Source organism: Marmota flaviventris, chromosome 19, assembly GCF_047511675.1.
Source record: "Marmota flaviventris isolate mMarFla1 chromosome 19, mMarFla1.hap1, whole genome shotgun sequence".
Taxonomy (NCBI): Eukaryota; Metazoa; Chordata; class Mammalia; order Rodentia; family Sciuridae; genus Marmota; species Marmota flaviventris.
The window spans coordinates 23,704,042-23,719,543 of NC_092516.1; the positions used below are offsets into that span (position 1 = coordinate 23,704,042).

General features: G+C 57.9%; 1 protein-coding gene across 2 annotated transcripts in view; it reads left to right on the plus strand.

The window, feature by feature from the left end:
- Caln1 (calneuron 1) overlaps positions 1–14,311 on the plus strand; it is a 276,336-nt gene extending 262,025 nt beyond the window's left edge. For both annotated transcript variants that reach the window (XM_071605244.1, XM_027948661.2), the window contains exons 5-6: positions 2,912–3,068; positions 11,861–14,311. In XM_071605244.1, the coding sequence (XP_071461345.1) occupies positions 2,912–3,068; positions 11,861–11,988 (285 nt within the window). In that variant the 3' untranslated portion in view covers positions 11,989–14,311. The remainder of the gene's footprint in view (positions 1–2,911; positions 3,069–11,860) is intronic.
- The last annotated feature ends 1,191 nt before the right edge of the window (positions 14,312–15,502 follow it).

Here is a 15,502-nt window from a genome sequence, read left to right on the forward strand (position 1 = left end):
CTTATTAGGAAAAGAGGCCTATTCAGCTCACGGTTTTGTAGGCTGGAAGTCCAACACCAGGACGCCTTGTCTGCTCAGCCTCTGGTGAGGGCTCCCTTGGCTGGGTCACCACACGGCGGAGAGATGGAAGGGGACCTGGCTGACGCAGTAGAGGGCGGGCACTGGGGGTCTTGCTTCAGACCCACCTGCTCTGCTCACCTGTCCTGGGTACCTGCACGAGGCCCCACCTCTCCACGTCACCACACTGGGGACCGAGCTTCCACCACATGAACCTCCAGGGGACAGAGCAAGTCAAACCATAGCACGTCCCCGCAGCCCCCTGCAGGCACAGACACACCGTCCTCTCTCAGGAGATGACACTGAGCCCCGTCCAAGCCCAGATTTCAGGACCAGGGCCCAGAGGGTCATGGTGGACACCCGAGCAGCCGTGACTCCTCCCCACCCGGAGACAGGTGCACTGGAAGGACAGGTCCACATGTGGCTGGGGGCAGAGCCCAGGTGACCACAAGCCCGTTCCCCTCCAGCAAGCACAGAGTGGGGGGCACTGGCAGCGGAGCACCTGGGGGAGGAGTTTCCCTCGTAGATCCCACCCCTGCTCCCTGAGGTCTGGGGTGCCCTTGTCCTGCCCCAGGGTCCCCGCCTCGTCCTCTGTGAGGCCAAACTTTCCGCCCACCTCCTCGTGCTCATCTGAAGGTGCCCTCCTGGGGCCTGCTCATGACAGGGCTGGGCTGCAGGTTTGGAAGGCGAAGATCACATGGGTGCCCCACCCACAGCTGTTCTGAGATCCATGCTGGGTTTCTGACAGCTCCTATCAGCTGAGGCTGAGAGCCGCATCCTCGATTATCTGAAGACCTCTCTCCAAACTCAGGAGCCACTTAACACATTCCGAGGCTTGGACAGAAAACACTTTGATTTGTTAAATCAGCCTGTTTTGTTATTAAAGAATCTCTCAGTTCTCTCTCTTACTAGCTAAAGATGAAAAGCACTAGCTTCTTCCAATCCTGCAAGACCAGGACGCCCGGGGCTCTGACTCCTGGTTCACACGCCAGCCACTCTTTCTCATAGTGCGTGCAGTCAGAAGCCCAGGTTGCAGCTAGTCTAACTGCGTGTAAAGCATGCTGTTCCCCCAAGCTGCTCATCTGGAGCACAGCTCATTTCACGTCTCATTTCACGACCCTTGAAGTCATCCAGGCATACCTGCATGCATGTTTAGTGGCTACGGCTGTGGGTGGCCGGGACAGCATGTCCCCTCCCTTCCAGCTGCCCGGCCAGGACCAGTGTAGTGTTTTTGATGTGGACACCTGTCCCTTCTGGACGCCGGGTTCTGGATGGTTGATGTAGATCAACGAAGGGCCAAGGGGTGCTGAACTAGAAAACAGCCCCCAAGGGCACTTCTTCTTCATGTTGGGACTTCTTTATGGGAAAGCTGCAGGTCTTTAGCCCCGTTTTGAGACCCCAAAAGAAGGAACAGCCCTGTCTGGGCCTGTTGTTCTCATATCAGAGAGAGAACAAATAATAGAACCACACAATGGCCTTAAACCTTTTAATTACAAGACTTCTACTCACACTTTGTTGGCTGATAAAGTGACATGACAAACTTGATATAAATGGGGAGGGAAAGCATGATTCTCTCACTGAGAGGCACAGGACCTGACAGGGAATTCTGCACCTCCCCTTTTAGGGGAGGTCCTTCCTCATGAACACGGCTGTGAACTTGCGTTTTATCTGATAAGGATGTTGCAACAAGGTCCATACTTAGGTACTATAATAGTCCATTTTCCATTGCTATAACAAAATACCCGAGGCTGGGTAATTTGTAAAGAAAAGAGGTTTATTTGGCTTATGGTTCTGGGGCTGGGAATGGATGGTGCCAGTGTCTACTCCACTATGGCAAACGCCTCCTGGCAGATGTCATCACGATGGCCAGGGTGCGCAGAGAGATCACATGGAGAGACAGGAAATCGGGGTGACAGGGGTCAGTTCGACTCTTCTTTGACATCTTATTGTGTCCATCAGGTTTTCATCACTGCAACCAAAATACCTGGCAGGAGCAGCTCAGAGGGGGAAACGGCTATTTTGGGTCACAGTTCCAGAGATTTAGACCATGGTGGGCGACTCCGCTGCTCTGGGCCCCAGGGGAGGTAGCTCGTCATGGCGGAAGGGCACGGTGGAGGGAAACAGCTCAGCCCGTGGTGGCCAGGAAAGAAGCAGGGACCACAGGGAAATGCACCCTTGCAGAGCAAACCCCCAGGGACCCCCCTCTCCAGCCATGCCCTGCCCACAGTTACCAGTGGTCAGTCCACCCTGGGACGGACTGCTGAGGTCACACTCTTGCTATCCAGCCATTTCACCTCAGGTTCTCTGGGGATGCACCTCGTGTCCATGCCATGGCCCTGTAAGAACTGGCTGGTCCCACACACCACCGGCCCTTCCCAAGGCAGCACCGCAGTGACCTAAGGACCTCCCGCTAGACCCTCTGCTCAGGCTCCCCCACCTCTACCCTGCCACACGTGACCCTGGGGGACAGTCCACACCAGACTCAGCAGACTCAAGCAAGGCGGGATGTGCTGCTTTCTTGGAAGACAGTAGGTTTGGGAGGCACACGCCTTGTCTGGAGTGTGACAGTTCTAAAGCACAGAGACGCGGGATTGGCAGCAGGTGGCTGGCGGGCAGGGAGCCAGCCACAGGGGGCGCTTCACTCCAGGAGTCTAGCTTGAGAGGACGGACCTGTCCACTCCCTGCAGCTCAGTAAGGCCCTGTAAGGTCACTTATGCTTCGAGCCGAGCAGGATGGGACGCTGCCCAGCTGATGTCCTGAGGAGCCGGCCGGGTCTTCCCCAGGGAGCCCAGGGCTCGCCCGCCGTGCCCAGCCTGTCCCGCCGGCCAGGACCTCACGCTCTCTCTTCCCGCAGTTCGACATGCAGAGGGTCACGCTGGAGGAGCTGAAGCACATTCTCTACCACGCCTTCCGGGACCACCTGACCATGAAGGACATTGAGAGCATCATCATCAACGAGGAGGAGAGCCTCAACGAGACCTCGGGGAACTGCCAGACGGAGTTTGAGGGAGGTAGGTGCCCGCCTTTGCCCTGTCCCCCTGGGTGGGCCAGCGCCCGCAGGCGCTCCTCGGTGCCGCAGCCTCCGGGGCCGAGGCCAGTGGGCACTACAGCTGGAGGCCCAGGACTGTGCTAAAGGTCTTTGCAAAGATTCAGGGGCCTTAGGACATTCTGTTCGTTTTCCCCAAACTCTGTGCTTTTGCAGAAGTCCCCTTGACCCTGTCTGCCCTTGTCCGGCCGAGTCAGCGAGGCCCGGTGGCTCTGTGGCCTTTGCATGGGGCGGCAGCAAGAGCTCACTAAGGAGGTCGGCAACGGAGGACCAAGGCGTTAGCTAATGGTGTGACCTTGGAGAGGGGCGTGCCCCCTCTGTGTCCTAGTCTGTGACTCAGGATAGTGACAGCTACTTCATGGGATCCCTGGGGATGGAAACCTGCTTCCCCAGAGCACGGACCAAACAAGAGCCCAAGGACACAGTGTTTCATGAGCTCAGCCAACTGACCACGGGAGAAATGGGCCTCTATGGAAGTCCAAAAAGAGGCCCAAGCTCCCATGGGCTGTTTTTCTTGGGCTCATGAAAGAAAACTTAAGGGGAAAGAAAAAGCCTCCTTTATCTCCAATCAGCTGAGCACTTCCTCTCTCCCCAACTCTGACAATCCCACCTGTGCCACAGCCTCAAGGGACAGGGAGAAAAATTAATTAGATTCAAATCCCTTAACAGACGACTGAACGCTTAAACACGTCAGTGTTCACAGCTGGTCAGCTGTCCCGTGGACACCAGAGTGAGATTGGCCATCTGGACTTGATGCTGCCATAGAGACGGCCAAGCACTGTGGCTGGCAGTTCAGGCTGGGCTGGCCCAGTGGGGAGCAACACCTCTCCTAAGATCTATGATCTAAGTCCAGCTGAGGCCCAGCGGCTGCCTTGGTTTCCCTTCTGTGACAGCTGGGCTGCAGCAGCCATGATGTTTGGGGTTGGGGCCACACATATCCTACGGGGCACTGCCTTGTAGGTCACGGGGCTACCACTGCCAACACCACCCAGGCAGACCTTCAGGGAGGACGGAGGGCGGGACCATGGGGAGCACAGGGTTAGACTTTGGCCCCCCGTCCACCTGGCTCCCAACGGACTCTGGGTTCCCAGGATGGGAGCATCTGGGGCCCCAGCCCCCACTGTGAGGGACACTCTCCAGGTGGGCAGAAGGGGGCATTTCTGGGCGTCTCTTTTCCACAGAACTTTGTTTGTGGGTCAGTGTTTGGCTCTGGGAGACGCCGCAGCCGTGGTGACCTGGGGAAGGCCAGACCACACAGGAGAGCCACCTACACTCCAAGCAGTGCCTTCTTACCACGCATGTGGACTAAGTGCCCAGCAGAGGGGGCTTCCTACGGCAGCCCTGCGGTCTGGTCAGTGTCTAGCACACATGGCACCGGCTAGAGCTACCCTTGGAGGGGCGCATGCAGCACCAGGCACGCACTGGCTGAATGCCTTCATCTCATTCAGTGAAAGACCCCATTTTGCTAGTAGCTTCCCACCTGACCTCCAGGGCCACTGTTGCGTGTCTTCACATTCAAGAAACTTTTTAAAAATATGATGTCAGCACTGCCGGGCCTCATCTGCCTCCTGGTTTGTGTTTAGGGGTAGGAACCTTCTGGAGTGGGCACGGCTCAGTGGTGAGCTTGCCTAGTGCGAGTGAGGCCCGGGGTCCCCTGCCCAGAGCCCACCCCCCACCAAGTACAACAGAATTTCCTAGTCACAGGCATGGCTGGAATCACAGGTGCCCAGTTAGTGCCCGAGGGCCTCTCCACACGCAAGGCCCTTACATCTGTCCTTTAGGCAGAGGTGTCTACAAGGGATGAGCCCAGTCCTGTGGCCCCTCGCACCTTAGACAGAGGAAGCTGTGGGGGGCCTCGTGGCTAGCCTGGGCCTCCCTGCCTCCGTCCTGCTTCCACGCCTGTGTCCACAGCAGGCTCCTGGGCATGTGCACCCTCCCATGCTCCTATCCAGGCTTGATCTGCGCTGCCCTCGTCCCCTGGGGCCTTGCATCTCCCAGGCTGTCAATCATCCTGCTCTCTCTTGCCCCTGCCCAGCTGGGAGTCTTGTGCCACCACCTCAGCCGCACCCTCACTGAGACCCTCAGCTGCCGTGGTGTGGGCTCCGCCCCCAGGGCTACAGACAGGGAGCAGGTGGCTGAGGGTGGAGCCTTTCCTCAGAGTCAGACAGGTCGGGGATGTGAAGCAGGTCCCCGGCACAGCCCCCTGGCTCGGTCATAGTCACAGGTCATTTTCTGGGGCTCAGGCCCTCGGCGTCCCCATGCAGGTGGCAGGTCCTCATGCCGCTCAGTTTGGGTTTCACAGCCAGTGAATGGGGTTATGTCTGGCAGTTGGGCTGAAGTGCCACCCGTGCGTGTGCATGTGAGCCCTCTTGGTGCCGTCCCTAAATGGAATACCAGCTGTCAGATTCTTCTAGACATTCTGAAAACAAAGCCATCAAACAGGAATAAATAGTTTCTGTGAGAGGGAGACAGGCCGAGCTGCCCGCACCATCCAGCACCCCCACCACCCCCACGATGCATGAGAAGACTGGCCCAGGAGAGCTCCAGCCGTGGGCCCTTCCCGCTCAGCGCCACCGCCCTGGGGCCCTGGAATGTCACTTCACCTCTCATGCAAAGCCTGGACAGCAGTGATGATCCAGACACCAAAGCATCCAGACTCCCTGGAAGGTCAGAAAGAATGAGGCTCCCGGATCAAGGTCTTCAGCTCAGTCACACTCCTGGGTGGCAAGACCTCCTGTCACCTGGCCAGGAATGGCAGGGATCTCACGTCCAGCCAAAGGAAAAGGGCACCATGTGTCACCCTCACTGTATGCCCTCAGCCTGCCAGGCTGTGATGTTCCTGAAACCAGGCCCGTCTCCCTGGGGGACGGAGGAGCTTGATGCCCAGCTGAGGCCAGTGGCCACAGAGACAGGGGACAGTTTCCGAAGGGTCTGGGACTTCAGACAAAGGGGAACTTTTCTCCCTGGGGGACACTGACCAGCACCTTGCAGGCATTTTCTGTGGAATAAAGCAATTCCAAGACCCTGGGGAGAGGCTGGGCGTGTGTTTAATAAAGGTGCAAAAGCAGACCTGGCCCACTCTGGCCCTGCATGGAGGACTGGCCTGGTGGATCCCCGCACCCTCCCTTCCCGGAGTCAGGCACCGGAATAAGTGCTGACAGCCTTGCTCTCGTCACTGGTGGAATGAAAACACGGCTGGGGAAGGGCTCCAGCTAGGCCAGGTAATGCTGCCCTGAGGTCAGGAGTGTGGGGACGCAGCCTCCTCGGAGCTGGAGAGGAGGGGAGGAGGCAGGAGCCGCTCCTGCCCGCAGACGAGGACCCTTTCCTCTTAGTGAGGCAGCACAGCGCAGGACCTCACCTGTGGCCTCCCTCACGGGCCACACCCTCCATGGCCACCTTCACCTGCTCCCTCCCGGGCCATACCCTCCATGGCCACCCTCAGGCCTTTGCTGGACACTGGCATCTGAACACTTCTGATGTCCTCAGGATACAAAAAATTCCTTTTCCACCTTATTTCTTTGTAAGTTCTGCTTCAGTCCATGGAAACGGCCAGCTGCCTGGACTCATCCAATGCTAGCCCTGGAGGGATGACAGCAGCCCAGTCCCCAGCCTAGTGGCTCTGGCTCACTGTAAGAATCCCCCGAGCTGCTGCTGTTTGGTTCTTTAATTCCCGAGCCTTCGGCGGATCTGCAGCAGGACTTGGAACCAGCTGCTGACATTCGAATCTGCCTCACTTGGGAGCCAGCACCTCTGAAGACACGCAGCCCCATTTCCAAACACAGAGACTGAGGCTGGAGGGATCACAACCCCATTGCACCCGGGATGGCTTGGTGGGTCAGGGGTAGGGTGTACAGACCACAGTCTCCAGGAGAAGAGCCAGAGCCTCTGCCTGAAATTTGCCGAATGGAACAGTGTGAACTGCTGTTACAACACGAAGGGGAAAGACAGTCTGTCGTGAGCTTGCAACCTGGGTCCTGCCAACGCAGCCCCTGTCTGTAGGTGCAAGGAGCTCGTTAGCAAGTTCTCAGGAGTCATTGGAAAACAGGACACCCACCTCTCTGTCCTCCTGCCTCAGCCTCCCCATTCCCATTTCCTCCCCAGATACCTCCCAGGCTCCACGATGTCGATTCTGTGCTGGAAGGAGCGCTCAGTACCTCCTGGGAGGAGAGGTGCAGAGCGGGTCTCCAGCAGTGGGAAGCTGCAGTAGGCTCTGGAAAGGAGCCTCCCTCCAAAGCCTAGGCCTCAAGTTACCAAGTGACCCAGGCTTGTCCCCCCGAGAATCCAAAGCCCGTACCCACGTGAAAACACAATATTCACAGCAGCCTCAGCCTCACTCATGATAGAACAAATGGATCTGCCCAAATGCCAGTGAGCTAAGGACTGGATGGGACGTGGTCTGTGGCACTGTGGGGCATCGTCTGTCAGCAATCAGAAACACCAGGGAAGGCCATGGGTCAGGGCGGAGCGCTGCCCAGCCTGCGCCAGGCCTGGGTTCAGGTCCAGCCCTGCAAATAGGAAAGGAGGAAGGGAAAAGTGACAAGAGACAACCTGCAGCCTCAGCTGAGGGACAGAGGCCAGTCTCCCATGTCACCTGGCGCAGGGGGACACTGGGGACACAGAGGCAGAGCCTGGGTTACCTGTTGCTGAGGCAGGGCAGGGAGAGGGGAATGGATGCTGGTGTGGAGGGTTTTCTCTTTAGGGTGATCAGATGTCCTTGGTTGGGCACTGCTGTGGGCATACAGACTTGGCAGTGTGTAAAGCGGCCCTGGGTCATGTCCACCTGAAGGGCGAACTCAGGGTATGTGAGCTGTGTCTCAGCTTAAGGGATAAATCAGAGCTACACCATTCAGATAGTAAACGGAGCAGCCGGCAGTGTAGGTCAGTGGTGAGTGAGTGCCCAGCACGCGCGAAGCCCTGGCTTCCCTTCCCAGCACCCAGTAAAACAAAGTGAAAGGAGAAGACCTATGAGAGCCGGGTGCCACCATGAGGAGAGAAGGGGTCAAAGGGCGCCTCTAGCAGAGAGGAAGGGGACAGAGCTTGGGAACAGTGTCTGGCTCCCCTGTGGGGGACAGGGAGGAGACCTGCTCCTCTGGCACAGGGATGGCCGGGGAGGGCACTGGATGGGCTGGGAGCAGAGCAGAGACCCTGGCAGGAGGGAGCTGTGTCCCTCCATTTAGAGCGCAGGGTGGTGCGGATCAGGGCTCTGGAAAGCTGCATCCAGCTGCAGCTCAGGATGGATTAAGTAGGAGAACACGAGCCCTCAGGTGTAAGACCAAGCCCAGCGTTTCTCCGGCAAGCTAAGGTAACACACAGCTTTTGTGTGGATTAAATATTTGAAATAAATCTTTTGATGGCCAGAACAGTTATCATTAGCTCCTTTTACAGAGAGAGAGAGAGACTGAGGCTCAGAGAAGCTCGGGCTCTTGCTCAGGGCTCCCAAGTGGCCCTTGCCAAAGAAGCCAGGTCTTGGACTCACAGCTCATCCTGGGCTGACCTGTGGCTTCCTTGGGGAAATAAAGAACAGACACTAAAAGTAAATAAATAAGCCACAATACAGTGCAATGCACGTACCGGATGGCAGGCAGTGGGCCTTTGTTATCACCAAGGAACACGGACACCACGGTCTTACTACTGCCAACCACACCGGGGGCTGGAGTGTGTCTTCCTTGGAACTTTCTGTTACTAAACAGCATATCAAGACGTGAGGCTATTGGAATAATAGGAGCAGACCTGGGCTCTCACCACCTCATCATTTGCTGAGCGACCTTGGCCGCCACTTCTGGGAGCTCCAGGCTCCTCATCTGTCAGCTGGGGACAACACGCCCAGTGTACATGACCTCTGCCTCTAAGCACGACTGCACATAAAACAAACAAAAAGCAGAGAACGTAGCACCCAGCCCACAGAGGTGGGCGTTCTGTAGGAAACAGGAGGCTCATGGGTTTGCAGGGGGGAGTGAGCCTGCATCCGGCCTGGCGTGCCTCAGAGCCACCTCGCGTACTTCACAGCAGGGTGGGTTTTTGAACCCCATGTCACGGAGGAGGAAACCGAGACCTAGGGAGAGGAATGGCTCGAGGTCACACAGGGGGTGGGAGCATCATGACGGGGAAGCACCATGACCGGGGGAGCACCACCACGGGAGAGCACCACCATGGGAGAGCACCACCACGGGGGAGCACCACCACGGGGGAGCATCATGACGAGGGGAGCATCACCACAGGGGAGCATCATGACAAGGGGAGCACCACCACGGGAGAGCACCACCACGGGAGAGCACTACCACGGGGGAGCATCATGACGAGGGGAGCATCATGATGAGGGGAGCACCATTAAGGGGGAGCACCACCATGGGGGAACACCATCACGGGGGAGCACCATGCTGGGGCGGGCAGCATGAATGGGGTTTCCTCCCAGCTCTGAGGTCCTTTTGGGAGATGCCAGAATTCAGCATAAAAGGATTCTCCTTGAGGCGGTGTCTGAACTACAGGCTCACGCTAGGGTCTGCCTCAGAGCCCCCGTGGCCAGGGATGAGCCAGAGCCCCCTCTGCCCACTGGACTGCTGCAGACTCTCCAGCTCCTCCTCCCTCCTTTATCTGGGCTCTCCTGCTGCTTTGAAGGATTTTCAGATCAAAGTCGGAGCCACTCTCCTGGGTCTAATCCTGTTGCCTGTGACCTTGTTTCCTGAGTGTCCTTCACAAAGAAGGCCTTCAGCAAAGACTTTCTCCCTCAGCCCAGCACATGGTCCTCTCTTCTGAGAGCTTTCCGCCAGCCCTGGGGACGGACCGGGTAGCACAGAAGCGTTTTCGTGCAGGCGAGTGCCCAGGATACTCAGCCAGTCCTTGGAAAGCGTTGAGATGCGCCACCTCCACACCCTCATCTCGCTTTCCGCTTCATCCTTTCCTTCTGAAACACCATCTCCCCTCTGCGTCCTAAGAGCTGGTGTCTTTTTTGTACTTTCCTGATCCTGGGAGAGGCCTTCTCCAAGCCAAGGAAATGTTCTTCCTTCAGCTAAGAATGTAAGATCCAGGATCCATTAGCGAGTCGAGCACTGAGCCTCAAAATACTTGAAATCACCCAAGGGAAGCATAGTCCAGTGGATCAGAGGGTCCAGGAGGGCTAGAGACACCAGCAGGGACGTAGCCGACGTGGCGGGGGTGCCAGAGCTCAGCTGGGCCTGGCTCTCCGTGAGGCCAGGAGGAGCCTTCTCCGCTGAGGTGGTGTTTGGAGACCCGCTGACAGCCCTGACCTCTTCTCCCAGGGAAATCTCTGCCTGCCCTTAGAAGCCTGGCCATCTTCCTCCCTCCTGCATGTTATTTCCAGCATTTGGAGGGGCCACTTGCGGGCAGGGAGAAGAGGGACCTGGGATGGAAGGCTCTGTGTGCTCTTGAAAGGCACGTGGAGCCGCTTGGCGTTTCTTTGCCAGTCTTCAACAGCTGGATGGGAGACCCGTCCTCCCTAAGAACCACACACGCGGGTGCACTGACACCCACCCACACACACTCTTTTCCCCAGCAGCTCAAGGTCCACCCAGGCCCACTGAAGCGAGACTGCAGAAGTTGCCTGATCACCCAGAGAGCTCTTTAAAACACCTACTCCCCGCCTCCGTCCCTGAGACCTGGGGAGGCCATTCTGCCACCGACTGAGAATCCCACTGACGTTGGGCCCAGTGGTGCTGTTCGCTGGGCCAGGGGCAGCTTGGTGGAGAGGGCTTCCTGCCTGCCCCGGGGCGTGGGGTGTCAATCACGTAGGACACCACTGGAGAGCAGAGCTAGGGCCAGGAGTGGGGGACGTGGAGGGACCAGAAGCCCTTCTGGGGTAGCATGGCACCTGGCAGAGCCCTCCTCCTCCCACAGCCACTGTGCCTCCTGGTTATTTCCATGGCCCTGTTTCTGGCCCACATTAGTCACCCACTGTAATGATTGCTTTGATGAGACCTACAAATGATTTCACAAGAGCCTTGTAAAAATAAATGGTGGTACAAGGCCCAGCCTGTCAGAAAGATGAAGCAGAAGAGAGCAAATCAAGGTCAGGCCAAGCTCAGGCCTGGTCAGACCTGGGGCCACAGGCTATGGTGGACCCCTTGCTTCCAAAAATTGAGAGGGCTTGTGCCTCCCTGTCTTCACGCTGGAGAAGAGAGTGTTGTCACCACTGCTCAGGCCTGGGCAGGACCCAGGCTTGTCATACAGATCACTGGGATCCACCCCCGGAGCATGGGTCAGCAGATCTGGAGTGGGCCTGGCCAGGGATCTGCTTTTTAAATAAGCTTCTGCTGGGGCGGGCTGCTGCTGGCCCAGGAGCCTGGTTCGAGAGACATCTAAAGTAATCTCAGAATGGCTGGGCGTCATTTTGACCAGGGACCACCCTGGGGCAATTCCAGGAAGGTGAGTTGCTCCCAGCCAGGACACAGGTACAGTGAGGCATTGCCACCTCACCCCTCCTGTCAGCCACAGAAATGCAGGTGGCTGGTAGTGCCACTTACAAAGTCACTCCAGCTGCATTTATCTGTGCTTGTCCCTTGCTCCGAAAACGTCAGTCAGGGCTCCTGTTGGAGAGGTTCACCTTTCCCCACCTTTGCCAGGTGAGCAGTCCCGACAGGGGCCATGAGCAGTGCCCACTCGGCCTGAGCAGCCTCACCCTGCAGCAGGCTGGGCTGTGATCTCACTGTGTCCCTCTCTCTTTTCTCTCCTCCCGACCCCTCCTTCCACGTCCTTTACCTCCACCCCCACCCCTACCTTCACCCCCACCCCCACCCCAAACAGTGCACTCCCAGAAACAGAACCGGCAGACCTGCGTCCGGAAGAGCCTCATCTGCGCCTTCGCCATGGCCTTCATCATCAGCGTCATGCTGATCGCAGCCAATCAGATCCTCCGGAGCGGCATGGAGTAGCCTCCCGCCAGCCTTCCAGCCGCCAGCTCACCGCGCATGTGCATGCCCGCGGGCGGACTCTTCCTGCGCTCCGCAGATCTGGACCTGTGGCTGATGCATTGATGGTACCCTTCAGGAAAGAGCCCCAGGTTGCAGGGCAACCGGGATTGCAAACCCACTCCATCTCCTTGGCAGGGACACACAAGGGCTGTCTTCAACGCTTTAATGGTTTTGTTTCCTAATGCAATAAATAGCCAGGAGTTCCGAGTTATTGCTTCAACCGCCAGTAGTGACTCTGGAGATAAACTTCATTCCCATCTCGGAATTCCAGTGGCCATCCAGGTGTAACGGTGGCGGCGAGAGCTAGAGGAGAGAGGCGCGAGCCGCGGTCACCTCCATCCACACCCCCTTCTTCCAACCCGGGGCCCAGAGCCTCGGGCTGAGGTGGACCCTCAGCCCCAGGAGGCTGCCTTCTGGGTTGCTACAGAAGAGGGGACTTTCCACCTTGCCCTGGTTCCTCTCTCCACCCGTGGAGACCCCCCAAGGCGTGAGGGGAAAGCCATTGACAGGGTGCAGCCCTGGCTGCCGCCGCTGCACCCCCCTGCTTCCGTTCCTACTGCCTTTCCTACAGGACGTGGGGAGAGCTGGGCGCTCTCATCGGTTTCCGTGGCACTTGGCCTTCTGTTCCTAGAGCCCACCCCGCACCAGCATTTTGGAATCTGCAGAGAGCCCTGATCCCAGCTTTGCCGCCTGTGCTGTCCTTAAAGAAAAAGAACCACGAATCACGGGCGTCTCAACACCCGGACGTGTGGACAGGGACGGCTGCTTCCCGTGCAAGACTCTCCTGGCCCCTTGTCCACGTAATCGCGTCCTCCCCTCCCACACTCACCCCTGCTTCTTGGCAGGGGCAAGGCCAACAGCGGGAGGGGAGAGACGAGACTGGTGCAGAGGTCTCGCAGCGCCCACCCTCGATGTCTGGCCTAGCAGCCCCTCCAGGTTCCCAGGCTAGACCCCTCTGTAGGTTCAGGTCACCTGCATCTTTCCCGTCCTCATCTTCAACTTGCTTCATTAAGTCTTCCCCAGCTAAAGAAGAGAAATCTGATCCTAAGCAGGATGATGGGCAGAGGGAGCCACGGACATCCTGGCTTTCAGACTCACAACTGATTCACACGAACACGTCGGTGCGCTTGGCCACTGCAGCAGGCATTCACTCCTGCCTGCAGAGCACTTCTGCTGGGAAGGGACCTAATCCCAATGGTCAGGTGGGCACCCTCCCAGCTGCCTCTGTCAGCTCCAGCTTGCAGTCAGAGTGGCCAGTGGCCCTGGACGTGCTGTCCCTGTGTATGTTTCTGGCTCAGGTCTGTATTTCTGTAATGCAATTGTCTGGCTCCAGGGCACCAGCTCCGGTCCCCTTCCCTCCAGGACTGGGGCAGGGTGTCTCCTCTCCCAAGGCAGGGGTGGGTGCTGTGGTGCCGCCCATGTCCCCCGGGCCTTCCCTCTGCTTTCTCCCTGCTGCCTTCTTAGATGTGGAGCACCCACGGTCTCCACTAGGGTCTTTGTCCGACTCAGCTCTGTACCGTGGGGCGGCTGTAGAAACCCTCGCACCGCGGAGAGCTGCACATTCACAATGAGCACAAGTCACACTAGGGTTTGAGCCATAGAAAGACGGAGCAGATCTAAGCTCCCAGGAGCCCAGGGGGTGACATCCTCGTCAAACTCCCTGGCATCTGGCACATCCAGGCCGGGCTAAGGGCAGCAGCCTGCTTGCCACTGCCCTGCCAAGCCCCGCCCCATGCCCACAGCACCCCTGCCTTTCTGTCCCTCCCCTTGGCTGAGGACTGCAGTCCCCTTAGGATACCACAGGTCCAAATGCTGAAGTTGATCCAACTTCCTCCATAGCTCCTTCCCAGGGCACTCCCCTCCCCAGCTGGGCATGGACAGGAGGGCACTGCAGGTCTGGTAGGGACACCTTTCCCTATCTTTTGCTGATCTTGAAGCCCTAAACCACACCCTTCTAGGAACAGAGGCTAGACTAGGTAGGAACCCAGGATGGTCCTCTGAGGACCCTACCCCGTGAGAAGGGGTTGCATGGCGACCTCTGAGGCTGGGTGGCCAGGTGGCATGCAGCAGGTCCTGACTCCCCTGGAGAGCGTCGACCTCAAGGGAGGCCGGGTTTGATTTTTTGGCAGGAGGTGAGCTGCGATACAGGACGGGGATCTAGAGCTGCTCTGGGGGGCACCAGCGCCTGTTCCCTGCAGAGCCCGAGCAACCTTTCCCTTAAAGGACCCCTTGCTCACTCTCAGGGGTCTGGAATCCAGCCAGAGAGAATCCAGGAGCATGTGTCCTGCTGGGTGTTGCTATGGGGAGGGGAGGGAGGGAAGCCAGCATTCTCCTGACCGCCTGGAGGTCACCCTAGCACGCGGCTCCGGGGCTGAGGGCTGCTGTGTATGGAAGCCTCCTGAGCTAGTAGGCATTCCTTAGACTCTGGGGGCTCTGAGTTTGTCACCAGGACTTGAGCCCTCGCTGCTTTGCCTGGACGGTCTGTCTTAGGTAGACCTGGGCTACCAGGCGGCCCCACTCCCAGCCCTGCTCACACAGTGGCTGTGCCAGGGCTCTGCTAGTCAGCCTCCTCATCACAGCGGCCATGGGGTTCACAGCTGAAGGTTCCAGAAGGTGCTGTCCCCTATGCCCCAGGAGGGCCCTGTGGGCCTCCACTGGAGGTGACCTCTACAGGAACTTCCTCTAGAGGAAAGAGCCACTATCCTGTAGGAGACGAGATGTAGGACTCAGGGACCAGGGCTGGTAGCCATGGGTGGCTGAACGCTCGGCAAACCCAGTTTGACTCATGCTGGCTACAAGAACGGGTGACCGTCCTCCCCCACCCTCACCATGCAGATGACCATCAGGAAGGCTTTTTACCTATGAGAGAGAGAAAAGTGGACCTGGTCCCCTAGCCCCCAAAGAAACTGTCTCTCACCATTCCAGGTGCAGACAGAGCCCCCAACAGGACTCAGCATTGGAGCTGCTAGCAGTGGCTTCCAGAATGTGTGTGGGTCCCACGTGACCATCCGTAAGGAGAAGGAAAGGGGTGTCGCCATGGCAACCCTTGCATTCAGCCCAGAGTTTGCCATGGCACACAAAAATAGGGACTGTTTTCTTAAAGAACTCGTGTTCCACCTGATGGCAGCCTGGCTCCTTGTGTCCCCTATCCTGCCGGGAGGGGACACTGCCCTCCAAGAATCTGGGTGGTTCCTCTGCCTTTTCCTCTTGTGTTTGGACTTGTTCTTCCATTTACTCAGGAGAAAAGGAGCCACCCGGAAGCTGGTGGCAGCATCCCCTCCCCCACCTCTCCCCTGCACCCTGCCTCCCAGAGCAAGAATCCCTAAATCCAGGCAAAAAGGCAAAAATATCATCTGGAAGGAAAAAAAAATATTTTAAGCCTCCAATCTTGAAAAGCATCTGTTTGCCTGGTGAGAAGTTCTCCTGGCAGAACATGTGAACTTGAGTGAGCTGAGGTGGAGATGTGGTCTCAGGC